At 34.8% G+C, this 21,525-nt stretch overlaps 1 protein-coding gene across 4 annotated transcripts in view; it reads right to left on the bottom strand.

Annotated features, from left to right (window-relative positions):
- LOC129001100 (villin-1-like) overlaps nt 1–21,525 on the bottom strand; it is a 38,838-nt gene that overhangs the window by 14,355 nt on the left and 2,958 nt on the right. For 2 of the 4 annotated variants that reach the window (XM_054428271.1, XM_054428270.1), the window contains exons 2-3: nt 1,576–1,689; nt 456–569 (exon numbers count right to left, since the gene is read on the bottom strand). In XM_054428271.1, the coding sequence (XP_054284246.1) occupies nt 456–569; nt 1,576–1,689 (228 nt within the window). Of the gene's footprint in view, nt 1–455; nt 570–1,575; nt 1,690–18,639; nt 18,713–20,534; nt 20,655–21,525 lie in introns of those variants that run through there. The other 2 variants (XM_054428272.1, XM_054428273.1) reach the window with 2 other exon arrangements.

Here is a 21,525-nt window from a genome sequence, read left to right on the forward strand (position 1 = left end):
AACAAAATGATTGATTGAAATAAACAAATATGGTCGACGTGTACTTAGACATCCTAAAATCACCGATTCAATTCAAGAAAAGTCTAAACCACTTTAGGAAGATTGAGACTCTACGCAGCTATTAGTTTGTGATTATTCTGTCTAAACCATATGGAATCGACAAGTATACAGGTGAATGAGGCCATTAACTTTTCAATTTAAAGTTTAGACCACAACAGAAAAGTTTATTTACTGAACTCAAGTTTATCAACCCAGCTGGATAGTTTCAAATTTTAACTTTAAGAACCATTTTAGATTATGTGATAATAAATTTGATGTTTCGGAGTTTTAAACATGTAGTTTTACCTAAAAATCAAGTATTTAGACTTGAACTTGTAATTACTTAGTCAAACTTTAAAGGCTACTTAAAACACAAATAGTTCTGCTAAATGTATTAAACTTCCATTAATACTCACTTTCATTCCGGGCACAATGTATTTCCCATATTCAGAAGCTGCGTAAACAATGTACGAATCACCCTCATAGAACAACCCATACTGATCTTTAGGAACTGGAACCAGTTTGAAATTCTGCAAGAGTAAAGATTGCATTAAATCATTAATAACCATCATCATTAACTTAGAAACTTCAAATCAGTGAAATTTGACAGGAAAACTCCCTCCAAAAATTTTCAATACATATTATACACTTGCAAAATACAAGCAGCCAGGTGTTGTATAAATAATTAAATAACGCAAAAGAATTAAACTATTATCGTTGACTATTGGATACTGAGGTAGACAGTCACAATTTTTTCATTAAAATTTGACTATTTATACAACTAGACATCCCATACCCATGTAAAAGCTGTTGCCAGTTTTTTTTTTATTATTTTCCTAGTTGATGTGAGCCATTGACAGATTGTGATAATGTAAATTACTGATTACTGATTACTGTTGAAAGCACACACTTTTTACCAAGTCAAACTAATGGAACGACTTATTGTAAGCTATTAACTGATACGTTCCATCAACTATATATTAGCAATAAAAATTAAGGTATAAAATAGAGTTTTAGACACTAGCACATTCTCTGACTGGCTCACATAACAACATTATTTTTTAATTACACCCCCGCTGCAGCAAAACTACAGACTAAGCAAATTTCCATTTACCTGATTAGATTTCCACTAAAATATTCCCTTAAAATTGTCAGATTTTTTTAGTTTTTAAAGAACATTATTTTCAATGAACACCTTGGTTTGCTGCTACAGGGAAGGTAATGAGGGTAATCTCCCTTACTTTTTGTTGCTGACATGATGGGCTCAACAGTTGCTCACATAAGTTGTTCCATCATTTCAACTTGGTAAACAAGTCAAATCAGCACCACCCCTGTCAGTATCTCACATACGACGATTTGATAAAAAACTCGCAACAACTTTAACATGCGAGGATGGAATGTCTAGTTGTAACAATAGTCAAAGCTACACCTGGATAAGATACACAGGTAAACTAAGGGCATTTATTGATTAATTCAATTTTCTAAGTTAAGTCGGAGATAATCCAGCAATGGGTTAATGTTTGTTCTAACAGTTACCTCAACTCTCCAGATAATAAAGGCTGTGGAGCTCTTGGAGATGGTTCTGAACGCAGGATCAACCTCAGGAGTCTTTGTCCCTGTCATGGTTCTTCTAGAGATCCTCCTGTGATCCTGAAATTTTTAAATATTGTTAGAGAAATGAATGGTAAAAATTCAACTATAAACCCATCTCATTCCTATAAGACTGAATTTTATTGTTTAAGGTTAGTGGCTAAGTCAGGAGCTTGATGGACTGGCATTGATGTCGTCCGTTCATATCCCGGTGCAGCCACTAGATTTATTATTACAGCTCATTTTGTGGTACCGGTTCACACACCCCTCGCCTTTCTTGATGATATCTTCTTAATAGGCCCCATGCCTGCATGGTAGGAAAAGGAAGATTTAAGAAAGAAAGATTACAGTATAAAATCTCATTTATACAGTAATTTAATGGGCTGAAAGACTGATTTCAGTCCATTAAAATTCATGGAAAAAACATAAGGGATCAAAATAGAATATTTCACTGCTAGTCCCAAAAGTAACCCATTTCAGGGCACTTGGCTCGTAAACCCGTATTGAGCCCCAGAATGGAGCTTCCATGACGAGTAGTGAACGATACTTTTCATTAAGAAGCAAAAAATCCAAAAAAGCTTCATGGTTTTAAACAAAATTATAATACTTTAAAACATTGTTTTAAGAAAGTTTTCCTTTGATTTAAGCAACAGAAAAGCAAATTTCATGTAAAAAAAACTTTCCCAATGGATAGGGTATTCCAGTTTGAGTTGAGCAAATGTTAGCCTCTATAGGGAATCTGTATCCGTAACAGTTCTATACTACATTAATAACCTAAAACCTTTAATGCAATAGTCCTACTCTTTCCCATCTGAGTCACAATTTTTCTTTTGATTTTATCTAAACTCAATTGCAAAGGAGAAATTGATAAAGCCGGAAGCATGAGTTTTCCTAAGATTGTCTCTTGACGTCTTGACATCACAAATATAAATAACTTTAAACTACAAATTCACATTGCTGCCCTAGCACATTCAAAATTTAAAGGAACTAACTGTAATACTCAGTGGATTTTAGTCTTATTCAACAAATTAAAACGTTTTCACAAGGTAAATAAATTCAGTATTTAACAGTGATTAAACAGTTCTAAACCTTGGTCACCTAAAGCTATCTTCATGTACCTATCATACCCAGTCCAATGGTTGACACACTATAGCCTGGAGAGATGATTTCACCCTCTACCCCATTCCTTATGGGGAAATTGTTTCTAAGGAATTAAGATGTGTCAATAAAGTCTTGTAATATAACCAAAAGTAGTGTCTGACGACTGCTTTTCAGTAGGTATGGAAGGAAAAAGTGAATATTCTCAATGTTTATTATTACCGCATACCTTCAATACCGTATACCCTGATAAAGAAGGGGTTTTAAAAATATGATGCATTGTACATGTACCATCCACAGGGAATTTTGATTTATTTCACAAGCAATTCAGAAGATTCACTCCACTTAAATTTGTAAGATCACCAAAGAATTAATACCCAACATGTCAAACAAATCCTGTTTTCAATTGTGTAGATTTGTAATGAGATTGTATACTGTTCAAGAATTGTTCATATTTAACACCATAAGCCTGGCACCCTCGTCATATTGTATCACAGTATCAGGATGCAGGCCAGCTAATTGACCAAAACCCTCAAAAGACAAGCAAAGAAATTAAAATTTACCTCTGCAGTTGGAATCACCCTATTAAGACAGCAATGACAGAATACAAACACAGGATGATCTGTATCTAGTGCTGTTTGATACCGACTACACACTGTATGAGGAAACCTGACTCCTTGACCAATAGTTTATGACCCAGTCCAGTCCCAGGTAGACGGTGCGTCTTGAAACTGGAGTCAGGTTTCATTATACAGACTATAAGATCAGCTGATTCTTTAGCCAGGATCATTTATAAAAATCCCTTATCCATTGCTTTAAAGTCCAGTTTTGATCCTTTAGTATCTGTACTATCTTTTTTCAGGATGAAACCAACAACCTAATGAAGCGAGCTCTATAATCATCCAGCCGTCCTTGTAAATAGGCAATTAAAAACTTGAATCTAATACTCTAGCTTCATTGTGACAAAAGGTTTTTGCATGGCAGTATACTTTTTTATCTTAGTACAATTTTGTTATTACGGTTCAACATTTACACCATGTTAAAGGAAGATTTTCCAGGTGCTCTGAAAATTGGCTATATAATTCGCTCCATAACTTTGAAATGACTTCCATAATACATGAGCATAGAAAGCAACAGCCCAAACGTATAATTAATGCAACACATTAACAACACTTCTTGCTCTGTTTGATTGCCTTTCAAAACTAGAGGAACAATCCAAAATATTTAATGCTTTGAAATTAATGACATTTCACAAACAATTATATTTAAATGCATGGACGTTAATAATGTATGTATCCTTAAATTAATTAATCAACATACTACGATAATCCTATATTTAATAGTACCTAGTAGTATCCTTATAGTATACTACGATACTATGATAATCCTGGAATTCTTAATTATACTTCTTTATAAATGATTTGTTTTGTTTTCATTTGATAGAAATTTTAAAAACACAACTCTACCAAAGTACATAATTCCTTTAAGTATTTTTCATCAGCTTCCTTAAAATAGAAAATGTAATATACTTTTCATCCTACGTAGATATTGTATTTGGTGAATAAAGGTTGTGGACAAAATAAAACATTCTGTTAATTTTTATTTGAAATACCTATAATTTGTAATTTTTAGGTTTTATAATTAGTTATACATGCTAATTAAGCTATGTAGAATAAGTTTTAATATTTTTACACAATTGATAAGGTAAAACAAGTTTAGTGTATTGCATACAGATAGTGTATAAGTATCCACTTAACTCTTAATAAAAGTTGAAATAATTGATTTTACCAACCAAGTTTTGTTTTCAATTAAAGCCACTTCAAGTCATGTTAAAATCCATATTCAAGGATGAAACATGAAACTTATCTTGATGCAAATAAAGATTTAAAACATAATTTGCACAGAATTCTTATTGCACACAAATCTTCATTCAAAAATTGGACCTTCATTTAACAATAAAACCAATAGTGATGACAACTCAAACTCCACTCTTCGCATTTTTACCGATCCCCTTGGCGCTCCTATGAACTACCAACCCTGTGAAAGGCACTCCCTCTTTCTTCAAGTAGTCTTTCTTCAAATACTTGATGACAGACCTTCCCATGGAGAAAATCTTTGAAACAACCACTGTTGATATGATCACAGCTGCTTTTTTGCACTCTTCTGCAGTCTGAAATACAAACTCCTTCGGACTTCGTTGAAGTTTAGCAATCTGTTGAGGTTTGGGTCCTCGATTACTGTGGACTTTAGCATCTGTTATGGTTGAGACGTAAACTGCCTCTAGTTTTGCGTTTTCCATCTTGCTTTGATTTTTGATTCCAACAGTCAACAGTGCAACTTAATGAAAACGATCGCTTAGCTCTGCAAGAATAACAAATGGTTGTTCACATCTTTGTCAGAAATAGTGGGAGATGGAAGATTCAAAAATTTCTTTGTGCCAAAAACTTTATTTTTGGATATAGAATGGATCAAATAAGTTTTACCATGGATAATCTACAAATTATCACTTTAATTTATTCAGGTAATATATTTGACGGATATAACTTATTCTTTTGTAGACCTAGTAGATGTAAGTTTTTTGATGAGACACATTTTAGAGCATACAAATTTATTTACAACAAACTAAAGAGTAGAATTTGCTCATTTATCATTTTCAAGGAGAAAAGATGCAAGATACAGCTTATGAGAACGTTAGCCAAAAAAATAGTTTAAAGTATTTTGTTAACATTAACATTTTATTGGAAACTAAAATATAAAAAACCACATATAATACAGCCCTACTTTTCTTCTTATAAAATAGTAAAAAAATATACGTGTTAAATATGACGCTCTTCATATGAAGAAAGAAGAAGTCCTTGTACCACCTGATGATGACTCAACATAGGAGTCGAAACTAGTTGAAACTGCAATTAAATGGATTGCTTGATAGCAGGTATTTAAACTTTTTTAATATTATTTGGCAATCTGGAGGCTACATCCACAATGAAGTTATAAAATAGATTCAGAAAACACACACTATTATTTAAGACCTTATTGTGAAATATCTATTTTCTGTCTTGAATGTTGAATACCTAGTGCAAATGTCAATTTCTCAATCGTATGTTCAAATCTATTTATCTACTTGAAATGCAAAGCAAAATTTTGAAGATTGTTTTTATACTGATAAAAAACCAACCACCAAATAGTGAACAATAATATAAAACTGAAAAATGCTAGAATTGTTTAAACAATTTGACTCATTGAAAACGCTAGACACCCTTTAAATAATTATTAGCGATTCAGTTATGAAATGTTTGTTACCATGATCAGTCCTGTTTGAGAATAACCTCAAGTTGCAATAAATCCGATCAAGTTTCAACCAGTGATGCAAGTACATTACACAGTGCTGTGGTCAGCAGTGACAAACACACCAAGTATACTGTGTTACAGTCCTGCACATTGTGCACCATGTACTGAGCAGCGGCACCACGGTTCCAAATCATTACACAACCACACACCTCAACAATGATGGTGTCACCTGTTTGTCAATAAGTGTTATCTAGCTTATCCCAGCCATCATCAACTATTTTTGTCGACATTTCATAAGTCATACCTGTTAGTTGAGTGTTGACAGGTTAGCTGGGTAGCAAGTGGTCGGGTCGGCAATAAGAAGTTATGACAGTAAATAATGTAACACATTCAATGCTGATTAAGAAGTTATTTAAAAAGAAGTTGGCCGGTTTGATTCAGCAAAAACGAATTAATAGTTTGTAGCTGGACACAAGTTATTGATCATTTTGCATTAAAATGTTTGGCTAAGATCCAGCTATTCTTTGTCAATAAAAGGCTATCGCCCATCACACATATTTACCTTTAACATCCGCCCTAGTTTCAACCCCGATATGAAAAATGCAACATGAGGAGGTTTCCTTATTGATGAAACATGAATGGGATGCAAAACAGCTTTTGAAGTGTGTTAAACTTTTATGACTGAAGGGAAGTTAATGGTAGAGTATTGAGAGTTTCCTTTATTTAGGCCTACATATAGTCAAATCAGAAAAAATATGTTTTTAATTTTTTATCTTCCCCCCGCGGTCGTTTGGACATAGTAATCGCCTCTCGCGATCGCGGCAAAATTCTGATCATCCCCAGCGGCCGTGTGCAGAAATAGTTCCCGCGGTCACGGAAACGTCACTGTTATCATGTGCGAACGCGGTAAATTGGTAATTCCAGGTAGAAATACAAAATTCACGCATAATTCCCGGTTCAAAAAAACTCACGCTTAATTCCCGGTGGGTGGACAGTGGACACCCTGTTAAATATATTGGATGAAAGGGGCGCTACTGTTGTCACAGTTATGTCTAAGGCGCTGACAGAGTCAAATAGCTTATTCCCTATATGGGAAATTCGCCAAATGGGCCTGATGATGTTACTCCAGTAACAATGCTTCAAAGGGCACCACACTCCATTCAACTTAAACATCATTTACGAATGTTTTGAGTGTGATGATGCCCTACCAAATAATATTTTAGGAACGGTCGGTTTCTGTTCCGAGCGTCCATTGGTCCAAACTCAGTCACAACAGAAGGTTGGACAGCGCCGTGAAACGTAGCTGAATTGCGCAACTCTATCAACCATTGTCCATGTCGCCGTGGCGGTGGCGGGTGAACAGCCTGTCGTCGTGACTGACATGGAGTAAGCTTCCTAGAGAAACACAAGAGTAAAGTCACGCGCGGACGAAACAACCTCTGCCGAACAGTAGATGTAGACAGGAACAGCGACAAACATAATATGCACAATGAATTGATAAGCGATGCGCATTTATAATGGCTAGAATGTTATTTTTGTATAGTTTTAGTTGTATAGACGGACGATAAAAGTATGTAGTTTATTTCCCGGCCTGGAACAACCTCAACATTAAAACGTATGGCCTTATCACTATAGTAGGGTAATCGACATATAAATACAATACATTCATCGACATTTAATACAATTTTAGTCATTACCTTCATTTTGCCTGTGTTCTTGAACTAGAACTTGTTCATCACCCAAAAGCCACAAAGTACATAGGCAACAAACCAAGTAATTCAGAACGGGGATTAATATAATTGATCAAGTTCTTGAACCTAGGTTATCCAACAATCCAACAAATACTATTTTTGTGATGTCTTTTGTTGTTTCTACGTGTTTCTTATCTAATTTAAATCCATTTGAAGAGGATGGGAGAAAATCATAACAGACATTCTTGGATATTACCGAAGAATTTCCTTATACAATAAATACACAATATGAAACAGTCAGAAGTAATAGACAGATGAGCACTTATAACCAGCGGTACCCACGAACGTAGTACACTTATACGAGAGTAATTATTCATGCAATAATTAAATTTCACACGATGCTCACGTGTTGACATTGAGAAGTCAAACCCGTGTTTTGTTCAAACCGCAGTCCCGGATCATGTTTTAGTTGCTTTTACCTGTGTTTTGCAACGGGCGAGGGACATAAAGAGAGTATATAGCGTGGTTCTTTAACATTATTACCTTCAAAAATATAATACATACCCACAGATTGACATAAGAAAAGAAATTTTAATTGTACCACATTGGTTTTGTGACACGTCCGTTGATTTCATTGAATTTTAGTGTTGCAAATATGTTTATCAAACAAAATGTAAATAACAAAGTGAATTGATTTGGAGCAAATATAAACATTGTTGTTGACTTAATGACTAATTTCTGTTGATCAATTGATATTTACTTTCACAAATTCCACTTAAGGGTTTTGGGCGTCCAGAAGGCGTATCTTGAATAGTTTGAAGGAAATATATTGTTAATTTATTTTACTAAAAAGTTACGATATATGCTTCCAGTTAGTAAATCAACCTGCTTATTTAAATACTGTCATTTAACAGTAAACCCTGTATTTTCGTGTACAATTGATTTGGCAAATGATCGTTAAACAACACGACTGTAAAAGTATCACATGGTCACTCTTTGAGTCATTTTATTTAGTTGGGCAATCTGATAAAATAGAGTTTTTGACAGTTTCTTTAAAACAAACTTAAAAATTATATTGGTTAAAACACGTACAAACTCAAGCGTTATGCGTTGGCTGTTTGTAAAGAGATTAGTTCAAACTATAACCATATAGGTCGGGAAGCATAACCAAGCCTAATTATTTTTCAACCTTATTTATTTTCTGAGTTCCGTCCCACAACCAAGAAAATATTGAGAAGCAATCCAACATGCAACGCGTAGTCAAGCAATACTTCCTGTGGACCACCGACCCAGAATACGAACTACCTGCTAGCTATGAGTGCAAGGCAGACACAACAATTGCACAAATCAAAATTGTAAACCGTCTAGAGAGAAATTGACACATCTCCGAACATTCACCGAACCATTAAAAATTCAGACTAATGAAGATTGCATTTTTAATAGCTTTATGGTCGAAACTGGGCGTAGCTCTCCTTGACCATGGGGATTTTCATATGCCTAATTGGTTCTGGATAGAAACAGCTGATCTAAGTCGAGCCCACGGCTACACAGGACTACTCACTCCACTATATAGACGCTTAGCTCCATGCGGTTCAAGTAAAGGGTTTTGTTGCTAACTAGTAACTATTCATACAATTTGACTGTAAACAATACCTTAGATTATTGTGTGGTATTTCAAACATAAGGCAAAGTTCAAATCGTAAAATATACCATGAAATTGACAGTTTTAGTCCTCAACTCACTCGTTACCACATTGAAAAACTTCACCAGCATAAAAAACGTTAAACAAGCTTCGATTTTTACAATATGACGCCAAGACTTCTTATAATATTTAAAGTAAATATGCTCTTGCATTCATATTCAGCTTAAAATACGTACAAAAAGTGCGTCGTTTCCAACTTTAAGACCAATCTGCCAACAAACCGAACTTCTATTTCGATTTTTAAAACCTTTCTAACCCCAGCTAAGTCAAAACCCGTCTTATCCCTTCCAAATGTGTTAATCTGTTTTGAAATCACAAAGTCTAAAATGTTTCTATTTTAAATGGTGCTTTCCTTTTTGCGAATGTACTGCACATCGAGAGGCCTAACTGAAATCTATAAGTAAACGTTTTCAATTTTCCCTGTTGATAATATCAAACAAGATGCATCATGCATGAGACTCCAAATTACGCTATTACCGAACGATTACGCATGGAAATGAAGACGCATAACCGGTCGCTATGCCCATAATCTTTTACTGATCGCTGGGATTTTATAAATGTCCATTTAGGTTATTAAAACTATTATAATTTTAGCATTTCAATCCTATTCAAAAGTGTTCTTAAATCAATTAAGAGCGATCCTTGATGACATTTACCCATCTTCCATTTAATGTATGCAAGGGGAAGAAGGTAACATACAACTACATATGGGAGATGTTCAACCTCGGGTTTATCATTGTTAGAACGTCATCGGCGACATGCACACTTATCGTATCTTTGTATTGATAAATTGATAACGTCCATCGAACCTAGCGTGCGAATTTCAGCAGAAATGCCTGCAGGGAATATACAAGTGAAATAGTTTTGTGTTCGTCAAAATTTAACACTATAATTTTAATATCTCTAGTTGCGTTGGTATGCAGACTTAACTGATTAAAATTTTGCATCTTTCGATCCCGTGGAAAGTTATACCTTACCTCTTTGATGGCTCGAAACTGGGCCCAGCTGTCCTTGATCATTAGGCTTTTGGTCAATAGTTCTGGCCAAAGAATCAGCTGATCTAGTCAGTAACAAATAATCAGCTGATCTAGGCTGTAACTAAACAAGTCTCACTCAATCCTCCACTTTCCCTCCATTCGTATTCCGTTTAAAATAGGCATGCAAGTGTGCTTAGATTTTAATAGATTGATTGTTTGCTTAAACCGGGAAAAAGTTATGGGATTAGAACAAATTACTGTAGTTAGATAAGGATATAATACGGTACCTCACTTAATTAAAATGATTTCGCATACTATTACGCGATGTAGGCTCTGGCATTAATATGAAAATATGAAGCTCTAAACCAACTGAAACTTTACCAGTAAAAACTACATCCTGCGCGGATTTGCACATTTAAAATCAGCTGTTTCCTATGATGACGTCATGAGGTCACCGGCACAACAATGCAATAACCATGCGGGAATACGGGAGCTAGGACAGTACCCGCACACAGGGAAGTTGTCGAGGACGAAGTTTTATGTTCAGTGATAACATACACCAAAAACATGCGCAGCAATTTTACTTTGCTGAACTCCAGTATGCCAAACAAAACAAACAATACAAAACCGTGTGCTTTTATAAGGCACGTAATACGTGGAAAATAAGTTGGTGTGTTACCAACTTAAAGATACTACGACTGCAATCAGCTGATGCAGTGTTTCACAGCCGTTGAGTATTGATACTACTGTACGACCTAACCTGTTGTTTCGTGTTATACATTCTATTTTGTTCAAAGCTTGGATTTAACCTAACCTAAAACATGTTGTTTAGTGTTTCAAAGACTCTAGTTGCACAAATAGTACTTGTATTCAGATAATGGAAGGATTGTTTTTAGCGAATTTCCCATATAGGGAATAAGCTATTACCGTAGTACTCATGGTAAGACCTGGACGCGGGACCGATTTTTTTTTTCGTTTTGAGGTCCCTAGAGGCCAAAAACACCATCCGTTCAAATTCATATATATATATATTTATATATTTATATATTTATATATTTATATATTTATATATTTATATATTTATATATTTATATATTTATATATATATATATATATATATATATGTCCGTTAGCACTATAACTCGAGCAAAAATGATCCGACTTTGATGAAATTTGGTACAAACGTGTAAACCTACGTTTATTCGAACGAGTTCGCGATCCAGCATGATCGGACCATGGGAACGGGGGTTTACGGGGGGTTTTATGGGGTAAAAATAGGTTTTTCCTATTTTTTACCCAAAAAACATAAAATTTAGCAATTTCTTTTCAAACCATTTTGTAGAGCTTAAAAAAACAAATAATTTAGTATATTGAAGCGTTATTATGCGCCTAATGGTTATGGAGAAAATTCAAAAAAAATTGTAAATTTAAAATTCCAATGTTATTCTTATGGAGAATAAGTAAACTGTTGTAGTTTGCTTGTTTATTAACATATTTTGATCAAATTTGGAAAATATTTTTATTTCTTACTAACTATTAACATTTTACAAAAAAAGAACAGTTTTACCCTCCCTGATGCAGCAAACCTAAGTACTTGTTAAACTAATTCTATTTAAATAGGGAATAAATGTTATATTTTTAAGTAGACATTTCAGTGTAAATCCAATCAGTCAAATGGAAATTCGCTTAGTCTGCAGGTTTGCTGCGGCGGGGGTATTTTTCTTTTATCTTGTACACTCTCTGTTTTGTATCAAAAAGCTGTGTTTTTAAGGTTTTTTTACTTTGATTTCCATCCCTAATGTTTTAAACTGAAGACATTTATTTTGTAACGTTCTTAAAGTATTTGTTCTGTATATTAGAACGCTTAGTTTAACAATATTAAGCCTCCTGATGTGTAGGGAATGAATTTTAACATAGAAAACACGTGAATGGTTCACTTGAAAGGGTGGAATATAAGTTTTGCTGGGGGTGTTTCAAACACATCAATAAGGGTTAACGAAATGCCATGCGTTGACATCCCCATAGTACAACATGCTGTTTAAAATGATATCCACTCCGATGCCATTTGACTTCATCGGGTTTTCAGTCCTCCCTACTATACTATCAGTTTATAAGCATCAACATAAATTTTGTGCTAACAGTACCAGATTAAGGCCACGTTAATGCACCGTCATGCTAAATAAATATCTCAGTCGGCGTGAAAGCAAACCAGAGAAACGAGATTGTTCACTCCTTGCGATTCATGCGCTTTCATATGAGGATAAAATATGAAATACTCAACCACCCAAGTCACTTTCAGTTTCAGTGAGGGAAATCTATAAAAGTTGTCGTGATTTTGTGTAGTAATGTTTTTTCTGACATTGAGGATGAAGGAAACACGTTTACCAAACAGCACGATGGTAAGATCGAGCTAAGATAAGTGGTAGTGGTAGCAGTTAAAAGTCTTAACATGAAATCTAAATCTAAAAGGAGTTTATCGCAGGACTGAAGAGCGTGCGTGCATAAAATATTGTTATTAATTTTAGAATAAGATTATGAAAACAGAACTTCATCTGACAACTAAAAAACTTGTAGTATTTTTCCTAACAAGGTGAGAACTTACTTTGTAGTTAAGACATTTATTGACGAAAATTAATTCATACATTTTCTAAATTAGACAAAAAACAGGCCTTACAAGTGACCCCATACCGGGTAATCCTAAGTTGTATATTTCATTCATGCCTGTCTGTTCTTTATCTTCTAACGCAGTTCAGTCCCTGTTTTCATTCACGAAGGTCGCTGTGACCCATTATACCAACGTGACTGTCCAGTTCTATGTTCTATGTCACTGATTGCTCATGTCTTGTACCGACGTCGCTCGTTACACTTTCCTGTCGAGCATCAGTAGTTTCCAACGTTTTGGTTCTCGTTCATCGTTTGTCGTTACGGACGATCGCGTCCTAAATCATGATCCGTTTGTCCAGAAATGTTCAATCTGCGAAGTATCCTCTGCGATACTGCTGAGGACTCGATAACTTGATTAAGACAGTGGCGTATTTTGCGTACAAGGGTAATATAAATGCAAGGTTTTGAATGGAGTAAAGAGATCTGCGTAGTTTGGTTACTGACTAGGATCAATCAACTATATCAGAATTTTAGCCAGAGTAATTTCTCGAACGTCCGATCGAGGAAAGCTCTGCGTCCAAAAAGCTACTGATTTTCCCTCAGGATCGAACCAGTGTCCCTCTGAGACTATACGAGCACTATAACCACTTGCTAAAGGCCCCCAATTATCAAACTAATTACTATTATCAAAGATATGAGCAATCGACGACATTTTACAAAAATTTTAGCTTATATTAAGAAATGCAGGAGCTTTTGCAAAAACATCGGGACTTTAATCAAGAACAACCGATTTCAAGTAAATTAAGTTACTACTATGAGACGGTTTGATGCACCTACTTTCTGGCAAATATTAAGTAAAGATTAAACCAAACAAGTTAAACATTTTGTAACTAAATTCAAGAGGAAGATTGCAGGTTTTGTTCGCCATTACCAATGTCCAAACTTGTCTGAAGACGTACAATTCTCACGAACACAGGAAACTCCTTAACATTGTTCTTATCGCATGAGAATTGCACTCGTCTCGTTCTGGAAACTAATCTGTTTAATGCTTCTATTGAAATATCGAGTACCTGATAAATTGTCTGAGAGAATGTTCTTTAAGAGAATTTCCGTTAGATAACATGATAGTATTCCAGAATATAACTACTTACTTTTCCTATTAGTTATACATTTTTATAGAACAATTGTTAGTAGATTAATCTTCTTGGAATGAAATACACGTATGTAATTATTGTAGATTGAAACAGCAATTGTTTGTCTGTATTAGAACACATGTAGGACTATGAATTCCCTGTTTTTCTAAATCAAAGAGGGGTTTAGAGAAACTCGTTCGTGTTTAGGAAGATTTCACAATACAGTGGAACCTCGATAAGAAGGCCCTCGATGACAAGTCAGCCTTGATAACAAGTGTAATTTTCATATCCCCGTGGATTTATTTTACCCCTAATCACATGTTATGCAAACCTCAATAAAGAGTAAACCTTGATAACAAGTATATTTATAGTCCCCAGAGTCTTGTTATCGAGGTTTAACTGTTTCCTATAATTCAAAGACAGAGAAGCATAGACCTACAACCATTGATATATCAATATTGATATATATCCTACTAATCTATATATTTAATACACAGTTGTAACACTGTTTTCTCAGTAATTACTGGACCGATCTACAAGATTTATGTCTCAAATTAAAGGGGATAGTGTGTAGATTTGCCGAACTTCCTTAGAATTTACGTTTTTTCTAAGGGCTACGACCTACAGCCCTTTAAAGGTCGAGTCAATACAATTCTTATTGAAGAATATAATACACAGTTTATAAATTATTCGTCAGCTGTTTAATGTTTGTCATACATTTGTTATTATTTTTATAACCTCACTTTCAGTATGCAATTATTAAACTTGGAGTTTCTGTTTATAAACACACGATTTTGATCAAGGAAAGTGTATTTGTTAACTTATTTTTTTAAATGTTTTAGTTTTCCTGCAAAGTGATCTGAAGGAAAGTGGTAATTGAGTTTAAGTTTGAGTATGGAATGTGAAATAATACTCATAGTAGGGAACGGAAACTTATTGTTTTGATCAATATAATTTATTCTCTACGGCCACCAGAATAATCATGGGGAAATCCGCTTGCAAGTTGTACATATATATATAATTGCTAATGAGTGGGAAACATACAAACATTTTATAGTAGGTGACGAATCTTACTCAAGATTAGTGTTAGACGTTCAGTGGTACCAAACTTTACCTTCTCGAGATGGCGAGTACGCTGGGATACGTGCAACTACAATATATCAGTGAATTTTTTTTTCAAGTACACAGGGAAGTTGCTTGAGAAACTGTGACTTACCATTCGGTTCTGGTGAAGAAGTATAATGTGACTTGATGTTTAATGGCAATGTTGACTCGGGTCATTATAGCGTTATAAAACTTTATCATTAACCCCAGGGTGTGAAAAGTACAAAAAGATAAAGAAAATGTAATCATTAACCGGGCGTAAAGAGACATACCGAACGAAAAAAAAATGTAGAGAACCATCGAACTATAAAGGTAAAGAGCAGTGTTGGTGTTGAATGTGCTCTGGAAGTCCCTACAAAAAAATACCAACTCTTTTGAATTGGGGTCGTTAGATTGGATTTGTCACTACTTCATATCTATGAATTTCGAGTCAGAACAGACTAAATGGGAAGCAAAAATGTTTTAGTTTTCCTACACAGTGATCTGATGGAAAGTGGTAATTGAGTTTAAGTTTGAGTATGGAATGTGAAATAATACCCATAGTAGGGGACGGAAACTTATTGTTTTGATCAATATAATTTATTCTCTATAGCCACCAGAACAATCATGGGGAAATCCGCTTGCAAGTTGTACAGATAATTGCTAATGATTGGTAAACACACAAACATTTTATCGTAAGTGATTAATCTTACTCAAGATCAGTGTTCGACGTCCAAATTTAACCTTCTCGAGATGGCGAGTACGCTGGGATATTTGGAACTACAATTTATCAGTGAACTATACCCTAACTATATTTGTTCGAGCAGGCCTACACAGGGAAGTTGCTTGAGAAACTGTGACTTACGATTTCGGTTCTGGCGAAAAAGTATCTGACTTGATGTTTAATGGCAATGTTGACTCGGGTCATTATAACGTTGTAAAACTTTATCATTAACCCCAGGATGTGAAAAGTACAAAAAGAAAAAGAAAAGGTAATCATTAACCGGGCGTAAAGAGACAGAATACAGAACTAAAAAAAACATGTAGAGAACCATCGAACTAAAAAGGTAAAGAGCAGTGATGGTGTCAAATGTGCTCTGGAAGTCCCTTCTAAAAAATACAAATTTTTTTGAATTGGGGTCGTTAGTTTGGATTTTTCAGTACTGCAAATCTATTAATTTTGAGTCAGAACAGACTAACTAGGACACAAATATTTTTTCCTTATGTTGTCACAAGGGGAAGGTAAAATGAACTCCTTATCAACATTATGCGTTTATGGAAAATCTTATCAACAGCGACAACAAAAAAGTGTTAAGGGTCAAAAGAGACAAAAAAACTATTTGAGTAAAATATAATACAAATCTGCATTTGAAATGGCCAGTTCTAAGTCTAACTTGAATCAACATCTTTCTGGTAGTGGTAGTCTATATAGTTTTAAAATCCACGACTCCTTTTCCATCAAATTGGACCGTTAATACCCTCCAACATTGAACAAAGTATGCCCAACTTTATATATACGACGTAAACACAGCTTTTACTCACAGTATAGGTCAAAGATTCGTGAAATGCGACCAACTGCTGATGCGTGATTTGTACATGTAGGCTAAGTGACTATCTTTATTCCATACAACAAATGTAATGAAAAAACGACGAATATAGGAATATACTTAAGCAAATTATCTAAATATCATAAATAGCTGCTTATTAGGTTATCAACATTGCCCCCAGTTCGTATACTATTTATTAAAAAAAAAAAAAAAAAAAAAACTCGAATTAATATAAAACATTCATTTGGTTAAAATAATATATCGGTTTGATTAACATAAAATAGTTTATACAGGCAAACGATCAGTTCTATTTCATGAAAAAATTAAACAACCCCTAAATAAAATACAAAGATAAACATTATTTGTTAATTATTATTTCTTTTATTGCTGACAATATTCCCGTGGTGGAGCACGGGCGGTTAACTAGTATTATAAATGAGAAAGTTTGGATGTATGGATGTATGGATGGATGTATGGATGTATGTTTGTGACAAGTGAACGCGAAAAATACTGGTCGGATTGGGCTGAAATTTGGCATGATGATGGCTCACATTCCCGATTAATTAGTATAGGCATATTCTTATTTCAAAAATCCTTTCGGGCTCCGCCCCAGTGGCTCTAGAGTTTCCCATGTTAACCTTATGAGAAATGGAATTATTGAATCTTAACAGCTGTTTCAACTAAACAAGTTGGTTCTGTTCTATGATGTTCAATAGCATTAAAGTTACAAGGATTACCAACAGGGTGCAGCACTATTATTTCTTTTACATTTATGACAACAGCTAATTTGCAACCAAAAGGTGAGTGAGCGTAGCGAACGAACTTCAACCCTGGAGGCGAGTTAGCGTAGCGAACGAGCTAACCTGAAGGCAAGTGAGCGCAGCGAACGAGCTCCAACCTAAAGGTGAGTGAGCGTAGCGAACGAGCTCCAACCTAAAGGTGAGTGGGCGTAGCGAACAAACTTCAACCAGGACGTGATTGAGCCATGCGAACGAGATAATCTTGAAAATTAAGAAGTTAAACGGGGCAAAGCCCGCGGGTTACAGCTAGTATTGATATACAGTATATCCTATATGTGTCATGTATAGTCAGTGATAATACTTCTAAGATGAAAGTATGGAAAATAGAAATCGATATAAACTCGATTAAAATATATACGATTCATTCTACAATAAAACTAGCAAACCGTGTAATTGGAAATAGTACAACAGCTAGAGTGTTAAGAGAATTAATTAACAGCCATTGACTTTAATTGCTTCTGTAGATGCAATGTTAGAGAAAGTGCAATGGTAGTAATGGTAGAATCTTCGAACCTGCATGCAGACAATCAATGGTGCATCGTAAATAATTACAATGGCGGATAATATTAGTTATGATAGTAACTAGAGAGCTGCAATATAGTTAATAGAGTCGCCTATTCATGGTCTAAATGTGAATACGAACACGTTTATTCGTACGCGAAGGAAATTGATATAAATGTAAAAATATGGATTTTGACGTCTCTAAAATGTGCCTACCTTTGAACACTGGTTTGATAAATGATTCTGGTCCAAGAAACACCCGATCGTATTCAGTAAAAAAAACTAGACTTTTTATATGTATCTCAACTATTCCACACTAATTTCAAGTTATTTAGGTTAAAATTCTCCTTAAGTCTCCATCCCATGTTAGTTCTAAAGTGATCTTAGTCAAGATTTGCATTTGCAGTCATTTTCGACGTCTTTACTTCACAAACCATGGAAGTAATGGACTTAAACTTTCAAAGTTTACTACGGAAATAAGATTTTATATTCCTGTAACTGTTTGAACTCCGAGCAATCCGAGGGAGGATGAAATGAAAACTGATCCAAATGAGAGGTACTGCATTAATAAATTAGGAAAACTCACTTGTTTCAGATGTTTTCAGCCAAATATTCTCTTGAGATCGTTCTGACAAAAGCTCCCTTCACAAACACAAGTACCTAACAACCTAAGAATATATCACCACAGACAATATAATACTTTTCTGTTGTCTGTGATATCACACTTGTCTCAACCACGGTGATAGCCACTGTACTTACATAGGTTTATTGATAACCACATTGACTTTCTCGAGTGTTAACATGTTCAACGCATGCAGATATCAAGAAGTGTTATTACCATTAAACTCTACAGATCAATTGTAGGTAATCAATAAACTGAGTATCTCGAAGACATACAATCTCAAGTACTCAGTTACTCTTAGTAACATATGATAGTAGTTCAAGCCCTGAATGACAGCTAGGTGTTAATATAGTAATCGGTGTGCCAACTAAACACGCAACGACAGTAGTAGGGTCGTCGCGCCCCAGCTGGTACTATAATGACCGCAGGTGACCACTCGGCCGAATCAGCACCCAGGTGGAACTGCGATCACTCTATCACTCTATCTGGGAGATGGACGCACAGTCCCACGGATATTTCACGTAACCTGCCGAAGCTGGACAGTCAGTCCCAGTAGGAATCATATCGGTCAGGGTGGGACTGGCAGTCCTCCAACAGTTGAAAAGTGGGCTATAACGTAGTCTGTGAGATGTGCATTGATTTAGTTAGGTTAGGGTGGGTTTGAATCCCAATTTAAAATATCACTTGGGGGAGCGAGCTGGTCTAGTGGTTAGAGCGCGGAACTCCGGTTCGTGGGGTCCCGGGTTCAAATCTCGCCAAATCACCAATGGATTTTATCTAAGTGATAATTCCGTAACCCCTAGGTCTAGCCTGAAGAAATGTGAAAAACAATTCCGGGCTCGTGCCTAGCATCCTAGGACAAAAAAAAACAATTTAAAATATCACTATGGACATGCCAGGAAAAGTGTTGTGATTTTTAATCGATGTTCACATTTACACAATTTAATTACCTAAGCTGCATGGCGCCGTTTGGAATCGTTATCGTTTACCTTACAAGTGTTTGGACAAGTCCCAGGGCTAGCATGGATTAGTTCAGGGTGTGGATTGGTTGTTCAACGTTCAGCGTCGGTAATAAAGATGTTCAGACGGGATTGATCTTGATTTAGGTAACACCAATCATCACCGCACAAATAAACAATGGCTCATCTTGTGTACGAACCCAATTCCCAAGATCCATTAAAATAAAAAAAAATATAAATAGATCATTAAATTCAATTAGAAACTTCGATATTTTTACCTGCCGCTGGAATAACTTATTCCGCCTTCTCGCATAAAAAATCTCTAGCACCAGAAATCAGAAATCACCTTCCAACTCTTTAATTATAATTGCTATTTTAAAGAAACAAACTATCAAAAATTTGCTGCATACCCTATAAAATAATTAAAAGGATGTTAAAGGTCATTCATTAATGTTTCAAATACTATGCATAAACAATAACAAAAAGTACTATAATCAAACACTGTAAATTTATTATAGATCCACTTCACTTAATATTAAAAATCGATCATTTAATAATTATTAATTAAAACGAACCAAACATGTTGCAGGTACCGTTTACAACTTCAATACCTGATAACGAGCATCTAGTAAAAATGCAATTTCGCAAAAAAATCTAGATTCTATTCATATTTCAATAACGAAAGTTTACACTTTGCACCAAATTTTACTTCGGTACCAACAGTTCACAAATCTCAAAATGTAAAAAAAAAATAAACGACAAACCAATTCCAAGTTGATATTCAAACAATTACTTTCCAGCTTCAAACAATTTCCTTTCAAAAACATTTTACGAAAGCTTTAACGGAATTCCCTAGGATAAAAACAAACCACAAACAAGTGAACAAAATTAGTCACACACCTGAGATGAATAGACGAAGACGATTGGTTACTCCACACGCTGCAATAGTCACAACAATACTGGCGGAACTGTGAACTGAAACTGAGGGCTGGGGAACGGTGGACGGTGGACTAGACACAAGGCCACAGCTGACAGAGAACTGGCAGCTAACTGTGGGTGCAAATGCAAGAAGGATCAGGCCAGGATCAGCCGCTTAGTCACAGTGTATCCACGCTGCGCAAATAAATATCCCGTTTTCAACAATAAAGTCCCGCTTTATCCCACGTCTACGTAAATAAAATCCCGTTGTAATTTTCAAAGATTTTCTTGTTTGTGAACAAAGTTTTTTTATTTTTGAATTTTAAGAGAAAATATTAAATATTGTTGTAATGACTTAATTTTAAGTTTGTATGAAAGATTTTTTAACTAAAATACTGTAGAGTGTAGATTTATTATTTCTTAGTGAACTGAAGATTTTAAATTGCTATGAATGTGTTTGATTTCCTAGATTTATGAAATGACGAAGGTTAAAATAAATTGTCTAGTTTATTATTATTGACGAGTAAGCCATTTTCTCAAAGAACTCAGGAAAACAATGTATATCATTTTAATAGCCATGATACACGCAAACTTCACTATCAATTCATATTTTCAATTCAACTTTCATATTTTACCTGTTGTTGTTATCTTTTGCGCCATATTATTATGTCTTTTGCATCTTATGCCTGCTTCTCATTTTCATTCTTATTAATTGCACGCTTTTTAGTAGCCTGTACCAAATGTGCTATGTCTTTGTATGCCTTACACTTGAAATGTTTCAGCCTATGAATGTATTTTTGTTTTCTTTTATACTGGTTATGTATTTTGCATGTCATGTCTGCTTTTTAATTTTTTCTATTATTGCTCATATTTATTACCTAATTATGCTATGTTTATAAAGTGATTTAATCCTATTTAATGTATATTCTAATGTAAAAATGGTGTTACCGTTGAATGAATAAATAAATAAATG

Source organism: Macrosteles quadrilineatus, unplaced genomic scaffold (genome assembly GCF_028750875.1).
Source record: "Macrosteles quadrilineatus isolate MER2022 unplaced genomic scaffold, UCM_ALF_1.0 Scaffold_8__2_contigs__length_117827958, whole genome shotgun sequence".
Taxonomy (NCBI): domain Eukaryota; kingdom Metazoa; phylum Arthropoda; class Insecta; order Hemiptera; family Cicadellidae; genus Macrosteles; species Macrosteles quadrilineatus.